The 18,633-nt window shown below is 35.7% G+C and overlaps 1 protein-coding gene across 1 annotated transcript in view; it reads left to right on the top strand.

Annotated features, from left to right (window-relative positions):
• The window catches only part of rbms2b (RNA binding motif, single stranded interacting protein 2b), a 33,158-nt gene extending 14,559 nt beyond the window's left edge, over positions 1–18,599 (top strand). The window contains exons 3-14 of the mRNA XM_058762937.1: positions 329–387; positions 1,618–1,709; positions 14,221–14,378; positions 14,467–14,546; positions 14,636–14,745; positions 14,839–14,885; positions 14,991–15,084; positions 15,297–15,347; positions 15,425–15,535; positions 16,847–16,927; positions 17,022–17,109; positions 17,338–18,599. Of these exons, the coding sequence (XP_058618920.1) occupies positions 329–387; positions 1,618–1,709; positions 14,221–14,378; positions 14,467–14,546; positions 14,636–14,745; positions 14,839–14,885; positions 14,991–15,084; positions 15,297–15,347; positions 15,425–15,535; positions 16,847–16,927; positions 17,022–17,102 (964 nt within the window). The 3' untranslated portion in view covers positions 17,103–17,109; positions 17,338–18,599. The remainder of the gene's footprint in view (positions 1–328; positions 388–1,617; positions 1,710–14,220; positions 14,379–14,466; positions 14,547–14,635; positions 14,746–14,838; positions 14,886–14,990; positions 15,085–15,296; positions 15,348–15,424; positions 15,536–16,846; positions 16,928–17,021; positions 17,110–17,337) is intronic.
• The last annotated feature ends 34 nt before the right edge of the window (positions 18,600–18,633 follow it).

The following is an 18,633-nucleotide window of genomic DNA, read 5'->3' as shown; positions in this document are numbered from 1 at the left end:
GGGCTTCTCCTCCACACCAGGACCCTCATGAAGATTTAATGCAAATGATTTCTGGATATGGGGGCTCACTGAGTGGCACATTGTGAATGGTGCAGTGCTGGTGCCCTGCATTTATGGGGTTTTGTGCCCCGCTGCTTGCCTGTTTCTGGCTTAGATTACTTTGGCTCTTCCAAACTGTGTTTGACCTTATAAAATATCAGATAAACATCAGCAAGTCTTATGAGTTTGGATAGATTTATCATTATTAAGCTGTTTAAAAGCTGTTTAAGGTGTTTATCTGTTCAATTAATTCAAATGTTTCTTTTTATGTTTGTTCTGTATTGCACAGCTATGGAAAAATTGTGTCTACTAAGGCCATTCTTGACAAGACCACCAACAAGTGTAAAGGTAAGATGTGCTGTATAATTTCATCTTTAAAGGAATAGTTCACCAAAAATTTAAGAAAAAGAGAAACTTTAAATAACGTGCTTTTCTGTTATTTAACATGAGATGAACCGTCAAAACTCCAAAAATTACAAGAAAAAAAAACTGTAAACATGCAGTTTGTTATATCATGAAAATAAACCTCTGGCCAATATTTCAAATCCTCTGAAAAATTATATTTTTGTTTGACAAGAAGACTGAAATTGAAGTCAACACTTACAGAAAACAATGCTTGAAAGTTGTGGTCAGAATGGAATGGAAAAGAGCAGCTTGGACATTTCTTCTAAGCATCTCCTTTTTAAAATTATTTTTATTATAATTTTTTGGGGGGGATTGTAATATTATTTAATGACAATTAATTATTCATAAATAATTATTTTAAGTTTGATCTTTTCACTAAAACATCTATCCAGTAATTTGTTATTTTTTATATGAAAAATGAATGCTGTAAGTTTTAATTAAATCAAATTATTAATTTTATTTGAATAATATTAATGTAAAAATATTAATAATATATTAATATTAATAATTTGTTAATAAATAATTCATCATTTATTAATAAAATATTCGTATTAATAATTTGAAATTTTACATTATGTAATATTAATGTTATTTTATATTAATATTAAATATGAATATTTATTTGATTAATATTTTTACAAAATAATAAAAACCCTTACAAAATGAAAAATCCAAATAAAATGATTTTCTTATTAAAATTCACATTACTGCGATGGCCGTTTTTGTATATAGAAGAGCATCTTAGACGTTCTTCTAAACATCTGCTTTTGCATTCCACAGAAGAAAGAAAGTGATACATGTTTTGAAAGACATTTTGAGTGAACTGTTCCTTTTAACCCGTGAGCACTCTGTAAATATACTTCATCTATTTTGTCTCTAGCAAATGTGTGCTGATGTAACAGGAATGAGATTGGTATTGCATAACCCTACATCTGTCAAGTGTACCAATGCTATTACATTTATATGTGTGTGTGTGTGTGTGTGTGTGTGTGAGTGAGTGAGAGAGAGAGTGTATAGTTAACTTGGTCTGATAGCTCTTTTCTCATGTGGGACAGAGAGATTACCAGTGTGAGCTAAGGTGCAGAGGAGTGATAGGGAACGCTATTGGCTTAACAACTAAACTCTAAGCAGTGATCACTGATCCTCTGTGTGTGTGTGTGTGTGTGTGTTCAGGCTATGGCTTTGTGGATTTCGACAGCCCGGCCTCTGCACAGAAAGCAGTGACGGCGTTAAAGGCCAGTGGAGTTCAGGCTCAGATGGCAAAGGTAAGAGACAGAGGAACTGAACACCCTGTCCCTTAACGGCTCTTACTTGCTGTAAACCTTGTACGGCACGTTGAAACTGCTTCAAACAAATTCCAAACACAAGCATCACTATTATTACTATGGCTCATACTTATGTTTGGGATTTGAACAAACCCCTAAGCCAAAGTATTCAACTTTGGCGCAAATTTCATCCAGCATGGTTTCTGCACTGGACACGAATGATGCTTCAAATCATGTGGATTGATGAGCAAATGTATGTTATTACTCTCCTTATCTTTCCTTAGCTGATTTTCAGCTAGTAGACAATAAAACTGACAAAACAAAACAAACAAAAAAATCCATGAATTTAGACTAAAGAAGGGAACTAATCTGGGGATATATCTAGTGACATATCCCAACAAATTTGGGTTAGTGAGAAAACACCCAGAACTTTAGAAACCACAATTTAATTGTAATGTATTCCTATAATGCAAAGCTAAATTTTCAGCATCCAGTCTTCAGTGTCACATGATCTTTTAAAAATCACTGTAATATGCTGATGTGGTACTCAAGAAAAATGTCTTATTATCAATGTTGAAAACGGTTGCTTAATATTCGTTGTGGAAACCATAATACATTTTTCAGTATTTTTGATTAATATACAGTTCAAAAGAACAGCATTTATTTGAAATATGAATCTTTTGTAACATTACGCTTTTTTTTTCTTGGACTAACAAAATATTGTATAACTGATTCAAGGAGAAACTAACTGATGTTGAAAGTAAATGCCACCAATCACTTTAGTGTAGGACAGCATGATTATTTTGCCACACTTGGCCTGTCTGTGGGTGTTGAGCTGTGAAAATGGAGCTGGTGTCCCCATTAGGTTCATGCAGGTCTGCCATTGAGAGCAGTTCAAATTAAGTGCCTGAGGAGTATTTGTCCCGTTTCTGCTCCTGCGTGGTGCTCCAGCTCTACAAAGAGGTTGTGTGTTCTCTCTCTCACTCGTGGCTGAGTCACTGTCTGAGCAGCTTGGCTGGTAGTGCTGCACACCCTCCGTAGAGGACCGTGGCCCTGCAGGCCAGCTCTGCTTCTACCCTGGCCAACCACTCACACAGTCACTCAGACTCTCTTCACATCCATTTAATGGATCTTAATATTGTGATTTTTATGCTGAAAGATTATGCTGAATATTCTCATGAAAAAAATGTCCAGATCATATTTTACAGCAAAATAATAATAATAATAATAATGACATTACATTTTCAATAAATAAAATGTATTTATGTAATGTAATATTTTATTATTATTTTTTATTTATTTAAGATTGTTGTTTTTTTTGGAGGGGGGGAGGGGGCTGTAATGTTATTTCAATGATAATTCATGAACAAATTATTATTTTGAGTTCACTTTATATTTATTTTCAATTATTATTATTTTATTTAAATTACGAATTGTTTAACTGCAATATTATTTCAATTAAACTTAATTTATTGTTATATTTTATTTGATTTTAATATTATTACAATGACAATTATCATTCCCGAAAAGCAATTACTGTAACAAAAAAAGATTAAAATATGATTTTCCTCTAAAAATTCACATTCACAATTGCGACTACACTTGTATTATATTATACATTTTATATAGATACACATACACACAGTACATGAATAATGAAAGTCTACTTGTATATAAATTATAAAAATATACAGTAATAACAAGCTAAAGAGAATTACTATATAGTAATTCTTATTAGCTTGTCATTACTGCAATAGGCCTTTATCACACTTCCGCGTTCGAAAAGCGGAAGATTCAAATAGTAGTGTAAAAGAACTTCCGCTGCAGGCTCTATCAATGGCTGTGCCCGTAGCACGGCTTTGTTGTGGATTATTTATGTAGAATTCAGCACAGATACGTCTTCTAAAGACACCAATCTCAGTTTACAACAATTAATTGAGTATTATGAAACGAAGGAATATGTTGTCACGATATCCAGATGCGTATTTCGTGACTTAAACAGGAGCGCGCGAGCCATACTGTATGTGTACAGGCAATTCTTCACAGTCTGATCACCTTATTTCAACACACAACAGCGAGAAAACTATATAAACAACATATCACATTAATAAGCATTAGAAATAGCCAAAGCTTAAAACATTACTATAGGCTGTATGATTAAATTAAAGGTTTAGGGCAAACTTGTATTAAACATGCTCATATTTTTTCACGCGCTGACTTTATGATGCAATCCTCTATATTTGCATCAAATTTAAGTTGTTCAAATAAAGAAATATTTCCAGCCCATAGACAATAATTAAAAATAAGTTTGATCATCTTAATCGAGTTATTCTCCGTGATTGCGTGCAACGATTGAATATCATATACTGTGAACAAGAGCGGGAGGTTAATCACAATAAATATCATTCAAAAATAAACTAAATAATATTAAAATTAAACCAGTCCGAGTATTCCTCTGGCAGTAACTTGAGCTGAGTGCTCTTCATTAATCTGACGCTGACAGTCGCGTCGCTCAGATAAGCTCATGTTACACATTAAAATGAAGGATGACATGATACATGGTATGGAACCGGTATAAATATGCAGTTTTAACATTGACGTTTATTGCATCAATGTTCAACTAAACTAAATTAGTTTAATTTTCTTCACAAAAATGCCGTTTGTCCATTGACAATAAAGTGGGCGGAAATTCCTTTACGCTACTAATCGGAGCCGGATGTGACGACACGCGGACTGTGATAAAGGCCTATACAGTATTTTTGATAGTTTTTTTTTTTTTTAAATCATAAAGGGACTACAAAAAAATAAGCATGTTATTTTTATATTAATTTCTTTGCATTACAGTAATAGCATTGACATTTTTGCATTGCGGTAATGAGAAATGAGTAATGGGTGTACTAATTGTGCTAAAAAATAATGTCACAATACAAAAGTGCAACAAAAAACAGGATTCAATTTCTTTTCCATTTATTTCTCTTTAATTTTGTAGTAAATGTGACCTGAACATATTCTTGAAGGATTTTGTGAGATTCACATACAGGTGCTGGTCATATAATTAGAATATCATCAAAAAGTTGATTTATTTCACTAATTCCATTCAAAAAGTGAAACTTGTATATTATATTCATTCATTACACACAGACTGATATATTTCAAATGTTTATTTCTTTTAATTTTGATGATTAGAGCTCATGAAAGTCAAAAATCAGTATCTCAAAATATTAGAATATTTACATTTGAGTTTGAATAAATGACCATCCCTACAGTATAAATTCTGGGTATCTCTTGTTCTTTGAAACCACAATAATGAGGAAGACTGCTGACTTGGCAATGATCCAGAAGACGAACATCGACACCCTCCACAAAGAGGGTAAGTCACAGAAGGTCATTACTGAAAGGTGTGGCTGTTTACAGAGTGCTGTATCAAAGCATATTAAATGCAAAGTTGACTGGAAGGAAGAATTTGAGTAGGAAAAGGTGCACAAGCAACAGGGATGACCACAAGCTTGAGAATACAGTCAAGCAAAGCCGATTCAAACACTTGTGAGAGCTTCACAAGGACAGAACTGAAGCTGGAGTCAGTGCATCAAGAGTCACCACGCTCAGACGTCTTCAGGAAAAGGGCTACCAAGCCACTTCTGAACCAGAGACAATGTCAGAAGCATCTTAACTGGGCTGTGGAGAAAAAGAACTGGACTGTTACTCAGTGGTCCAAAGTCCTCTTTTCAGATGAAAGTAAATTTTACATTTCATTTGGAAATCAAGGTCCCAGAGTCTGAAGGAAGAGTGGAGGCACAGAATCCATGTTGCTTGAAGTCCAGTGTGAAGTTTCCACAGTCTGTGATGATTTGGGCTGCCATGTCATCTGCTGGTGTTGGTCCACTGTGTTTTCTGATGTCCACAGTCAACGCAGCCATCTACCAGGAAATTTTAGAGCACTTCATGCTTCCTTCTGTTGACAAGCTTTATGGAGATGCTGATTTAATTTTCCAGCAGGACTTGGCACCTGCCCACACTGCCAAAGGTACCAAAAGCTGGTTCAATGACCATAGTGTTACTGTGCTTGATTGGCCAGCAAACTCGCCTGACCTGAACCCCATAGAGAATCTATGGGGTATTGTCAAGAGGAAGATGAGAGACACCAGACCCAACAATGCAGATGAGCTGAAGGCCACTATCAGAGCAACCTGGGCTCTCATAACACCTGAGCAGTGCCACAGACTGTTTGACTCCATGCCACGCCGCATTGCTGCAGTAATTCAGGCAAAAGGAGCCCCAACTAAGTATTGAGTGCTGTACATGCTCATACTTTTCATTTTCATACTTTTCAGTTGGCCAAGATTTCTAAAAATCCTTTCTTTGTATTGGTCTTAAGTAATATTCTAATATTTTGAGATACTGATTTTTGACTTTCATGAGCTGTAAGCTCTAATCATCAAAATTAAAAGAAATAAACATTTGAAATATATCAGTCTGTGTGTAATGAATGAATATAATATACAAGTTTCACTTTTTGAATGGAATTAGTGAAATAAATCAACTTTTTGATGATATTCTAATTATATGACCAGCACCTGTATTTCATCTGTAGATCAGCATGAAAGGGCAACCTCTTCACACAAGAACATCATGAAGCACCCGTCTTAATTACAGCCGTTTTAGAGTCTTTTAGCGTTCTGACCTATTTAAGAGTCTGTTGAGGCAATTGCCGTGGATTTTCCTCCTCCTATTCACTCTGTGGAAAAATGCAGCATCTCATGGCGCGATTAGATCAGTATAAAAATCACCTTCATCCCAGGTCACTGCAATTAGACATTCATTATTCATGGTGCTGAGATGAACTGGTAATGCATTTACAGCTCACATTTTAATCTCATCTGCACACCAAAGCAATGAATATGCAAATCAGCAGCGGGTGAATTGAAGGTTTGCTGTCTTGCAGCATCTTTACTGTCTTTCTGATTTGTTTAGACAAGTTAACACACAACTCTTGCTTCAATGAATGAACTAAATTAATTTGAGCCGTATAATATGATTAAGGGGTTTTGAGATCCTAAGATAAAACCTCCTGCTTACGCCTTATGCAGGAAGCAGGTAATCTGTAGAAGACATGCAAGCACAGGTTTGTGTATCTGTTAATTTGAGGTTAGAAAGGTGTCACTTTGTACTGTATGCATATTCGCTGTCATGCCTGCAGCTTCAAATGAAGCTAATTAGGTGTTTATATGGTACTGAGCTGGCCTTGAAAACGGTCATTTTGACACTTTTTTACAAAAAAATATGTTTATGTCTAAAACTCCAGCATAATTATGCAAAGGAAAGAGATAAATATGGCGAAAAAACATTTTTAAAAATCGTAATTATTCCAAACTTTTGGCTGCCAGTGTGTATTTTACATCTATTTCTATTTCTTTTTTTTTTTTAGAAAAGGAAACCTTCCAACATGCTCCATATTTCATAGCTGAACTCGTGGCAGCAGCTGAACCAGTCTTATCTCTCCAATCTCACACAAGTGCATCAGTGCACAAGGCTGCTGGCTCAGCAGTTTGTCCTACCTGTAAACTTCTGAACTTCACAGTCATTTCGGTTTCCTTTTGATTTCCAATACATTTTAAAGCTGGAATGTATCATTACTGGAATATCAAGGACATTCCCAACTTAATATTAGGGTTGTTCCGATACCACAAAAAATTCTGGCATCGGTATTGGCGAGTACTTGAACCCATGTACCGATCCAATACCATTTTCTTGACAAGACCTATAGTCAGGGCTCGGATTGAGGGGGGATGCGGGGGGATGGCATCCCCCTGTTTGAAAAAAATGACAAAAAGCATCCCCTCTGTAAAACCAGATGGTAAGGGGATCCCTTACCATCCCCTTTGGATTATGAATTTTTGTATTACGTAAAACTTATGCACATGAAATGTTAAAATTCTCTACTTATGATCATTTACTAACTAAATAACGGCGATTGGCCAATCAGAACTCAGTACTGTAACAAGCTGCGCACAAGCGGAAGCAATTTCGTCATTTTTCGCACAAAATGGTTCAAGAGCAACTTTTGAAGTTATTTTAAAAGAAGAAAATGATTTTTCCTTGATTAGAATTTAGAGACATTCTCCTGACATAATGTGTGTGTGACTGTGAGGCACTGAGAGACGATAGGAGAGCTGACATTATACAACTTTGAGAAAGAAAAAAAAAAAAACACGTCTTGAGAGTGCAAAAGCATTCACTGCGCCGATGAAGTCCACTAGAATACAATTAGAATGCCATAATTCCAGCAATGAAAAAAAAAACCCCATGTATGAGTTTTACATTTTATATTCATTGCACAAGCTTGTACTTTTCTGTATATCAGCAAGTGTGCGAGGCCGTGAGCACAAATGTGCTATTAGTTTTATACAACAGTGCAGAGAAACACGGTCTTTCATTCCATGAATGAACTAAATTAATTTGAGCCGTATAATATGATTAAGGGTTTTGAGATCCTAAGATAAAACCTCCTGCTTACGCCTTATGCAGGAAGCAGGTAATCTGTAGAAGACATGCAAGCACAGGTTTGTGTATCTGTTAATTTGAGGTTAGAAAGGTGTCACTTTGTACTGTATGCATATTCGCTGTCATGCCTGCAGCTTCAAATGAAGCTAATTAGGTGTTTATATGGTACTGAGCTGGCCTTGAAAACGGTCATTTTGACACTTTTTTACAAAAAAATATGTTTATGTCTAAAACTCCAGCATAATTATGCAAAGGAAAGAGATAAATATGGCGAAAAAACATTTTTAAAAAATCGTAATTATTCCAAACTTTTGGCTGCCAGTGTGTATTTTACATCTATTTCTATTTCTTTTTTTTTCTTTTTTTAGAAAAGGGAAACCTTCCAACATGCTCCATATTTCATAGCTGAACTCGTGGCAGCAGCTGAACCAGTCTTATCTCTCCAATCTCACACAAGTGCATCAGTGCACAAGGCTGCTGGCTCAGCAGTTTGTCCTACCTGTAAACTTCTGAACTTCACAGTCATTTCGGTTTCCTTTTGATTTCCAATACATTTTAAAGCTGGAATGTATCATTACTGGAATATCAAGGACATTCCCAACTTAATATTAGGGTTGTTCCGATACCACAAAAAATTCTGGCATCGGTATTGGCGAGTACTTGAACCCATGTACCGATCCAATACCATTTTCTTGACAAGACCTATAGTCAGGGCTCGGATTGAGGGGGGATGCGGGGGGATGGCATCCCCCTGTTTGAAAAAAATGACAAAAAGCATCCCCTCTGTAAAACCAGATGGTAAGGGGATCCCTTACCATCCCCTTTGGATTATGAATTTTTTGTATTACGTAAAACTTATGCACATGAAATGTTAAAATTCTCTACTTATGATCATTTACTAACTAAATAACGGCGATTGGCCAATCAGAACTCAGTACTGTAACAAGCTGCGCACAAGCGGAAGCAATTTCGTCATTTTTCGCACAAAATGGTTCAAGAGCAACTTTTGAAGTTATTTTAAAAGAAGAAAATGATTTTTCCTTGATTAGAATTTAGAGACATTCTCCTGACATAATGTGTGTGTGACTGTGAGGCACTGAGAGACGATAGGAGAGCTGACATTATACAACTTTGAGAAAGAAAAAAAAAAAAAAACACGTCTTGAGAGTGCAAAAGCATTCACTGCGCGATGAAGTCCACTAGAATACAATTAGAATGCCATAATTCCAGCAATGAAAAAAAAAAACCCCATGTATGAGTTTTACATTTTTATATTCATTGCACAAGCTTGTACTTTTCTGTATATCAGCAAGTGTGCGAGGCCGTGAGCACAAATGTGCTATTAGTTTTATACAACAGTGCAGAGAAACACGGTCTTTCATTCCATGAATGAATCAGTTTTTGAAAGAATCAAGTGAGCCAGTGATTCAACGGTCCATTCAGTGGTCTTACTTCTTTCGTTTCTATTGAATCAGCCGTTTTGAACGAATCGTTTGATATGAATGATTCAGTAAGTCATTTATTAAAACAGGGACTTGCTGCCACCTACTGGCGGTTTTATTGTCATATTTATTAATCCATGACAGACCTAAACCAGCCAAGGTGCCAGCACAAAAACACATTCAGCAAAATATTGTTTAATTATCAATATTGACCAAAATTCCTCTATTTCAGGCCCCAGAAGGGAAAAAACAACAACAACAACAACAACAAAAACCCACATAAAATACAACTTAAATAATAGTTCATTTAATAAGGCTAATTTTTCATTAACTAGAAACCTTTTTAAAAATGAGACCAATTTTGTAATCATTGTGTAAAATTAGCCACAAGAACCTAGCTTTGCTTAACGCTGCAAATCGGAAATCAATTCTTCTTCACTGCTCAGAATGCAAACACAGGAAGTTGTGCTGTGTTGCCACAAGCAACCACTATTTAGAGCAGCGAAGAAGAAATACAAACGTGCTAGCACATTGCCAGTAAATCACTCGCATATGTGACTAAATCTTCACCCTGGGCGACTAAATAATGTATAATATTAGCCACTGGCTAATAAATGCTCATTTTACTCGCCAGTGTGAGTTGGAGGCAGGGGCGTGTTTAGTGTTTTGGGGGCCCTCAGCAAGTGGTCCCAGGGGGGCCCCCCTCGGTGGATTTTGCGATCAATTCCGGGGTAGGGATGGGTATCGTTTACATTTTATCGATACCAATACGATACTGCTTATCGAAACAGTTATCCATACTACTCTCTATAATTTGGTGCAAAAATAAATAGTTAAAATATGTTGAAAACTTCAAGTTATTTTATTACTGCAGTTTACAAATGCCTCCAAGCAAACAGAAAAAGCCACATAAAGCACATTTTTAAAATAAAAAGGCCCTTCAAAGAGAGAGAGAGATTTCCTTAGCATACCATAGCACAACATATTTGAACGTCATGTGCACAGGAGCACGACAGACTGTAAAAGAGAATTCTGGCGTCTCTAGTGATTTTTTTATTTAAGAAAATTCAAATATTGACTTTCTCAGGGAGCGGGAGTGTCCTTCTCTGTTTTAGAGGGACTATTTTTTATCCCTGTTCTTATCTACATGATAAAAAGGCTTCTTTTTAATATGTAGAATTATTTATAGTGACGCACCTGTATTTGACGCACCGTAAGCTCTAGTATGAAGTGCACGACTCACCGTCGCATTGCTTTTTTCCTCACACGCAAAGAGAGAGAGAGAGTCTTGCATGTAGCGCGTCAATTCTGCATGGTATGCAAACAATATTCTTTGTTGTATTTTCCTGTCAAAATAACGGAGTTCCTTTGGAATTCTTCAGCTTTTAAGAACCATAGACATAATATACGTAGACGCCTCATGACATGCTGGAACGTATTCCAGCGTCGCCGCCATATTGCTTGGGTCTCCTCGCTCTACGATAGCAGCAGAGTCAACGGAGAGCGAGCAATTTATGCCCGTATTTTGTGCAGTTTACTGTTGCAATAACCCGCGCAGATACCAGATCGCGTGGGATTACCTTTCACAAGTAAGATTGAACAATAATTTTGGTTATTTTACCATTTATAATATTATGTCATCGTAACTAACGTTACTTACGTGTAACATTATTACAGCAGGAACTGGTACTCTCTCTCATTATCTCTTGCCGTTTTTTTTTTTCTTTTTCTGTTCTTCAACGTTCAGAGGATGTGTTCTTACTCGGGGACATCATTTCATGCTTGTGTCATTTGTGGTCAGTGGCGCCTGCAGGTATGCGGCTGGACGCACTGTGTGTACCACGAGCTCAGACTGACCTGAGATTTGCCCCGCAAACATTTCAGCAGTAGATTATAGCCGTATTTCTATCGACTATCTACCCGTAAAATTTATAGTGAAAAGTTCTTTAAAATCATCTGGATTAAAGTAATTTTTACAGCTGTTTTTAAAGCATTTTGCTGCATGGATAAAAAAATAGGCTAATAAATAATTCACATATCATGCAGACAAAATTTCGTTGCAGAAAACCCTTTAAATGTTAAGAAATTAAGAGCAGAGCAACGTAAAAATCAGAAAAAAATATAATCGGGCCTGTTTTAGTCTTTTCCTTATTTTTATATTTTAGACGGCGATGAAAAATGACTTGCCATCTCCTCATTGGACGTGCCTTTAGAGAGAAATGCATCTTTACGGATTACATAATGAAAGAGTTTTTGTTTTCGATTTGAATTATTTCGTTTTAAAGTAGTAATTTAAAGCTTTCTATAGATATATTTATCATATTTGTGACTCAATTCGTTTCAGTTCATCATTGTGAAGCGCTCCTGTTCAAGACGAGATGGCAAGCGCATCTGTTTTCCTATTTATTTTAATAAAAGCACAATGTTTTTTTATATTGTGAATGCACACAAATAAAAGTAGACCCTTTACAGTTCCGAATGATGTATTACTCTTACCTTTATGAGCAAACATTATTGGCGTATTTTAAGTTGTTTCCACTATTATTTTAAGTTCTTTTCACGTGTGTGTGTTTGAGTGTGTGCGTGAGAGACAGAGAGAGAGAAATAAATTCAAATGAACAATCAAACTTGTTTCTTTATTAAAATATAAAATTCATTCATTTATCAATATGCCATAGCCTACCATATGTCTTTGTTAAAGAGCATAATACAAAGTCTTTTAGCATGAAAGCACGTATTTTTTAATGTGTGACAGCGTCTAAATCTAAAAAACTAAATCTCTGCAGTTTGTAACAAACCAAACCGTGTGAAAATCCGGTAAAAATTCGGGGAGTTATGATTATTGTAGTTGGGGATACACATTCCTCAGTAGAAATTAATGCAGGGGGGGCTCATTGGAGACCCATCCAAGATGGCGGCCGCGCTGTACGTCAGCTCCAATAGGCAGCGTCAGTCTATGAGGCGTCTACGTATATTATCTCTATGTCAAGAACTGCCGGGTTCTCCGGTAGTGGGCGGAGCTAATGCGCAAACGACAATCTCATTGGCTGGCGCTCACCTATTATCGTCCCTGTTTTGATTTCAGCAAATCAGTTCGAGCGAATGCAGACAACCTGATTAATATTCATGAATCCAGCAGATCGTTAATCCTTAGTGCGTTTTATATTGTTCTTCGTAGAATTCATAGTATGATTATCTTATCAGTATTACTGATAGTTTCCCTCCCATTTTTTACAGAAACACTGAATGACCAAAAAAGCACCACCACCAGTCCTAAGTTCAGTTAAAATGACTAATATGTATTCATGGTTACCAAGTTTTAATTCTAATTGCTAAAGTTATATCATTAAATAATACTTGATTATCATAATATATGTATAATGCTTGACTGACTGATGTTAAGAGTGTACTTTTAGATATTTAAAAAGATGTGCTATTTTCCAAACATTATATATTATATTTTTTATAAAAATCTCTATCTCACAGTATATGGTGAAGCACACCATAAAATAACTGTATCAATTCATACAGGGCTAGTAGTACATACAGCTGTATAACCAGATACACACCCAGGTATCGGATCAGTACTCGGTATCGGCCGATACCCTGAGCCTAGGTATCGGGAAGGGAAAATGGGTATCGGAACATCTCTACTTAATATCTGTATGCAGTATTTGTGGCATGTGGCATTATGTCGATTACCACAAAACCGAGAAGGGACATGGAAAGGATGTGACATAACTCTCTGTAAAGCGCTCAGTGTTTGATGGTGCTTTAATTTGGGCCTGACAAGGCTGATGAGGCCCTAACCTCAACTACCCATAATCCTAACCTTACTGAGCCTGTAAGGCTGATCAGTCCTTCAGGAACAAAGCAGGGCACCTTGCAGATACCCACCTACAGGAATTATGTCAGTAACACAAACCAGACGTTTCTGTGAATGAGGACTGATGCAGTCAAGCTCTAAAATTACAAAAACACACCATAAGGGGCGGTTCACATAAAGTGCATTTTTGCATTGTATAAATGCAGCACAGAAGTTAAAAGTTATCTATCTTACACACTAGACCTGGCTTTTTTTCCATTCCACTTTTCTGCGTGTTTTCCTTGTGAATGTTCCCTAAAACCATCATAAAAGTAGTCTGAATGTGCTATATTTCTTATTACTTTTATCATAAGCCATATGATGGCATTGTGTAGAAAAACAGGTTGAAATTTAAGTCTCTATTCGCAGAAACATTGACAGAATTGCTATTTTTGGACAGATTAATACTTAAAATTGAAAATAACCCAAAAATAGTCATGTCCATGCATTTTAGCATTATTAGTATTAATAATATTCTTACATATTTTGAATCAGTTTTTAATCTATGCATATTCAGTTTTCATTTCAATGTGCTTTTGTTAGGTTCTGTTGTGTTGTTTTGCTTTGTTTTTACATACACACACATACACACATATATATAGTTCCAATTACTGAAAATAATTTAATAGTTGTAGTTTACAATATATCCTAGAGGTGATTTCCTTCAATGTTTACCACGTTTGTTTCTCTCTTCTTGATGCAGCAACAAGAACAGGACCCCACCAACCTGTATATCTCTAATCTGCCTCTGTCTATGGATGAGCAGGAGTTAGAGAGCATGCTCAAGCCCTTCAGCCAAGTCATCTCCACGCGCATCTTACGCGACGCTAACGGCACCAGCCGCGGAGTCGGTTTCGCCAGGTACGTCTGACAAGCTCTCATACGTAGAACCTGACATTATCATCATTAATATTCCATTAATAATGCATTTGCAATTACTCTATGTCAGGATGGAATCGACTGAAAAATGTGAGGCCATCATTCAACATTTTAACGGCAAATACATCAAGACTCCTCCTGGAGTAGCAGGTACTACATCTGGGTTGTTTTTCATATTGAGTTTTGTATTGACCAGATGGTTATGACAAATAAATAATGAGTGATATGTTGTCATTAAGTGCCTACAGAACCCTTGCTGTGTAAATTTGCGGATGGGGGTCAGAAGAAACGTCAGAATCAGGGGAAATATCACCAGAATGGGCGGCAGTGGCCGAGAGAGGGCGAGACTGTGAGAGAGCTGCTTTTTTCTACTTTTTTCATGTAGATTTCAATCGCAAGTCTTTAATTCAACTGTCACTCTCTCGTTCTTACACACGTACAGGGTGGGATGACGCTAACATATGACCCTACTCCTGCTTTACAAAATGGGTGGGTTCAGAAATTATTACTCACGAAATGTACTTTGTGCTTTTAATTATGACACTGCATGGTAACAGCTCTTTCTTTAAAAAATGTGTTTGTCGCCCCCTGCAGGTTTTACTCTCCTTCCTACAGCATTGCTCCTAATAGAATTATTGCTCAGACTTCTCTCTCTCCCTACATGCACTCACCTGTATCCACCTACCAGGTATGGAGAAGCCATTTGTTTTACAAGAGCCATACTACTGCTCAATATTTCAAGTCTTTTGAAGATGTACAGTCATTATATATGAGGAATTTAAGTTCTTGGTTATGGAAAAATCTTTAGATTCTTTCTAGCTTATTAGGTCTAAATAGATCTGAATTATATAGAATAGCAACACAAATGGAAGTTTAAAATGTGTGTCGTTTTAATGTCAGGTACACAATCCCTCCTGGATACATCACCAGTCTTACCTCATGCAGCCCACAGTAAGTTGCAGTTAAAGCGCTGCTCTTTTTCCTAAAGCACTTTTGCTTGTCTAACTTTCTTTCTCTTCTGTGCGCAGGGTACCGTCCTCACGCCCACAGTGGACCACACCATGACCATCCAGCCCACTGCCATAATAGGGCCGCTCACACAGCAGCTCAGCCATCTAACCCTGGGCAGCACAGGCACGGTACGTCCCCCACAGATGCCCACAGAGAATTCATTACAAATGTCTTGAAGCAAAAAAAAATGTATTGGTCTAATATTTTATAACTGACAGTAAATTAGTTTTTAGTTTTTTTCCTATTTGTCTTTTTTATTTAGTTTGGCTTTTCATTGTTAATTTTAGTTTAGTTGTAATTTTTATTTTTATTTATTTTTTATAGTTTCACATTATTGCATTTTTATTTTAGTTTCAGTATTTTGGGGCTACCAGAATTGATATGCTAATTGGTATCATTTTAAATATTTAACTGCATTAAATTTCTGGTGACAGGTTTTATAATATTACCATGTATCAAAAACGTGTAACTGTATTTTAATTTTATTGCAATTATATTTTATTTTAGGTAGTTTTGGTGTCATGAAAATGTATTTTAATTTGGTTTCAGTTATTAATATTTGTGCTAGTTTTAGGGCTGCATGATATAACAATATAAAATTAATATTGCAAAATATTTTTCTTCATTTTCAAACCTTAATCTGGTAAACTTTTATATATAAAAGTTTACCAGATTAAGGTTTGAAAATGAAGAAATTGAGACATAAATGTTAGTATTGTATTTTTACAGTGTACTATAAAAAAATTTGTATGAATTATAATATATATTATATAGCTATAAAAGTTCACCAGATTAAGGTTTGAAAATGAAGAAATTGAGACATAAATCTTAGTATTGTATTTTTACAGTGTACTATAAAACAAATTGTATGAATTTTATTAAATGTTTAATTTATTTTATAGTACAATAGTTTTATTGCAATATATTTCTTATTTTTTTATATTTTGAATAATAATCACAATAAAAATCATATTGTATAGATTTAAAAAACAACAACAACTGTATATTATGTTATGTTATTATATTATGGTCATATTGAATGAGTCAAAAAGTGATAAAGGGGACTATTCTAGTGAAAAGATTTTCCCAAATTCACACACAAAAAGGTCTCAAATTAAAAACTAATTTTCCAGCTTATTTTCTATGCATCCCCAGCAGAATCACCCCAATCATTATAGAATGATTGACTTCAAAATCCAAATATAGCTATTTAAATCATCTGCTGAAAATTCTTATATTTTTTCATAGTGCAATATATATCACAGAAACACAATTATTCCTGTCGTGCGGCTCTAGTTTTTATAGAAATTGCAATGTACGGAATTACAAGAATTATGCATAACCATATGAGCAAGAAGTTCATCTGCCTAATATATTCGTCTAATGTGTACTATCTGTGGATATCACACATTTGTCAACGTGTGTCCATCTGTCCTCAGTATATGCCTGCAAACACAGCTATGCAAGGGACCTACATACCACAATACGCCCAAGTGCCTCCATCAAGCGTAACAGCAGAGGTACGAAACCCTTGCATGCTGAATTATCCCAAGTGTTTCAAAGCCTTATTCACTGTGATGTATTGTCAGTAATGTTGACCTCATGCCACTGCAGGAAAATAGCGTCCAGCAGCAGCAGGTTGCCATAGAGACACCCACAGACCACACAACATACTCCTACCAGCATGGCAAGTGAAGAGGAGGTGGGCTACTTCCTGTTGTTTTGGAAATGTTGTGGTCTGTGATGGAAAGAGAGAGTAAAAACAACGTTTATCCATAAGAACATTTTTTCATGATGTTGTATTGTCATATCTACTGTATCCAAGAAATTATAAAATCAGTTCTTCTGAAATTGATGGATGAGTAACTCATGTTGTTTATCTTTTTGTAAGCTTCTTTTCTGACTGTGATATCTTTCTTTCTTATTTTAGTACAGGCATAGGAGTGATGGAGGATACTGAACCACCTCTCTCAACATAAAAACAAATGGACATTGTGAAAAGGAACTGAGAAGCGTGCCTCTTTCCAATGAAAGAAAGCAGACATTTTTGCGACCTTTTTTTTCTTGGAGAAGACCAACCGATAATGAAGCTAAACCTATTTTAGTAAGTGAAAGACTTGGATGGAGAAAGCTATGACTACAAGATGTCATAAAAGTTCACAAAAAGCAAAGCAAGCTTTTTTTTTAACACAAAGATTCACACACACACACACACACACTCCAACACACTTTGAGAAATATTTTTCTGCAACTTTATTTTTTAAAACATTCTGCAAAGCCAGAATGATACAACTACGATGTTACAGCACCATGTGTCATTTTAATTTGATTTAATTTTTTTGTAAAATTCTTCAAAGATTTTGTTGACTGCTTTTGAACTGTCTGCTGCAAAAGGAGGAATTTTGTACATAAACTGTTTTTGCAAAGATCTTGCTGCATTTTTCTTGAATAGCGGTTTAAGGAAATCCCGAGGAACCTGCTGAAACCAGCAGCTAAGTCGTTTTGATAGATCTACAGAAAAATGTGCTGTATCAAAGAGTGTTGTAAATGCACTCATTGTTTTGAGCAAGTTTGTGCCAGCAAGACAAGACTGAATTCTGAAACCAAGACCTCATATCCCCTCACAAAAAAAAAAAAAAAAATCCTTTTTTCCCTTCCAAAATGCTGCTTTATCTTGTAAGTTAGGTTATGCTCTGTTTAAATGTTGAGATTTATTTTTGTATTTGAAGATAATTTTTTTAAAAGAAAATTTCAAAGAAAAGATATTTGGATGATACACTTTTTTATGGCTTTGTTTTCATGTCAATAGTTCTGTCTTGCCTCTTCATACACATGTCTTTTCTTTTACGCATTGTAAGGAGTGCTCCACCAATGTTGTAATGTTAGGCCTGTAAATTAATTTTTCTTGCCTTGGTGAACTTTAATAGTGAGGAGTGTGTTCTTTGGGCTGTGTCCCCTGAGATATAAAAATGGCAATATAATGAAATCAAGAGAGTTCTTCCCTTATTAGTGGAACACTCCCTCAGCTTCCTTCCTTCTGTGGTAAAAGATTCTAAAAACTGGAATAGTGATTATTTGTGTTGTGCTCTGTGCATAAATATAAATCCAACATGTTGAAATGTACATTTAAATTGGCTGAACAGGACAATAGTTCAGTGATGTATGATATCAAATATAATACTATAGTCTTAATAGGATTGGGTAAAACAAGTGTGTGTGTGTGGGG

This window comes from Onychostoma macrolepis, chromosome 23, assembly GCF_012432095.1.
Source record: "Onychostoma macrolepis isolate SWU-2019 chromosome 23, ASM1243209v1, whole genome shotgun sequence".
Taxonomy (NCBI): Eukaryota; Metazoa; Chordata; class Actinopteri; order Cypriniformes; family Cyprinidae; genus Onychostoma; species Onychostoma macrolepis.
The sequence above is the reverse complement of the archived record's forward strand: the minus strand, read 5'-3'. Positions and strand labels throughout refer to the sequence as shown.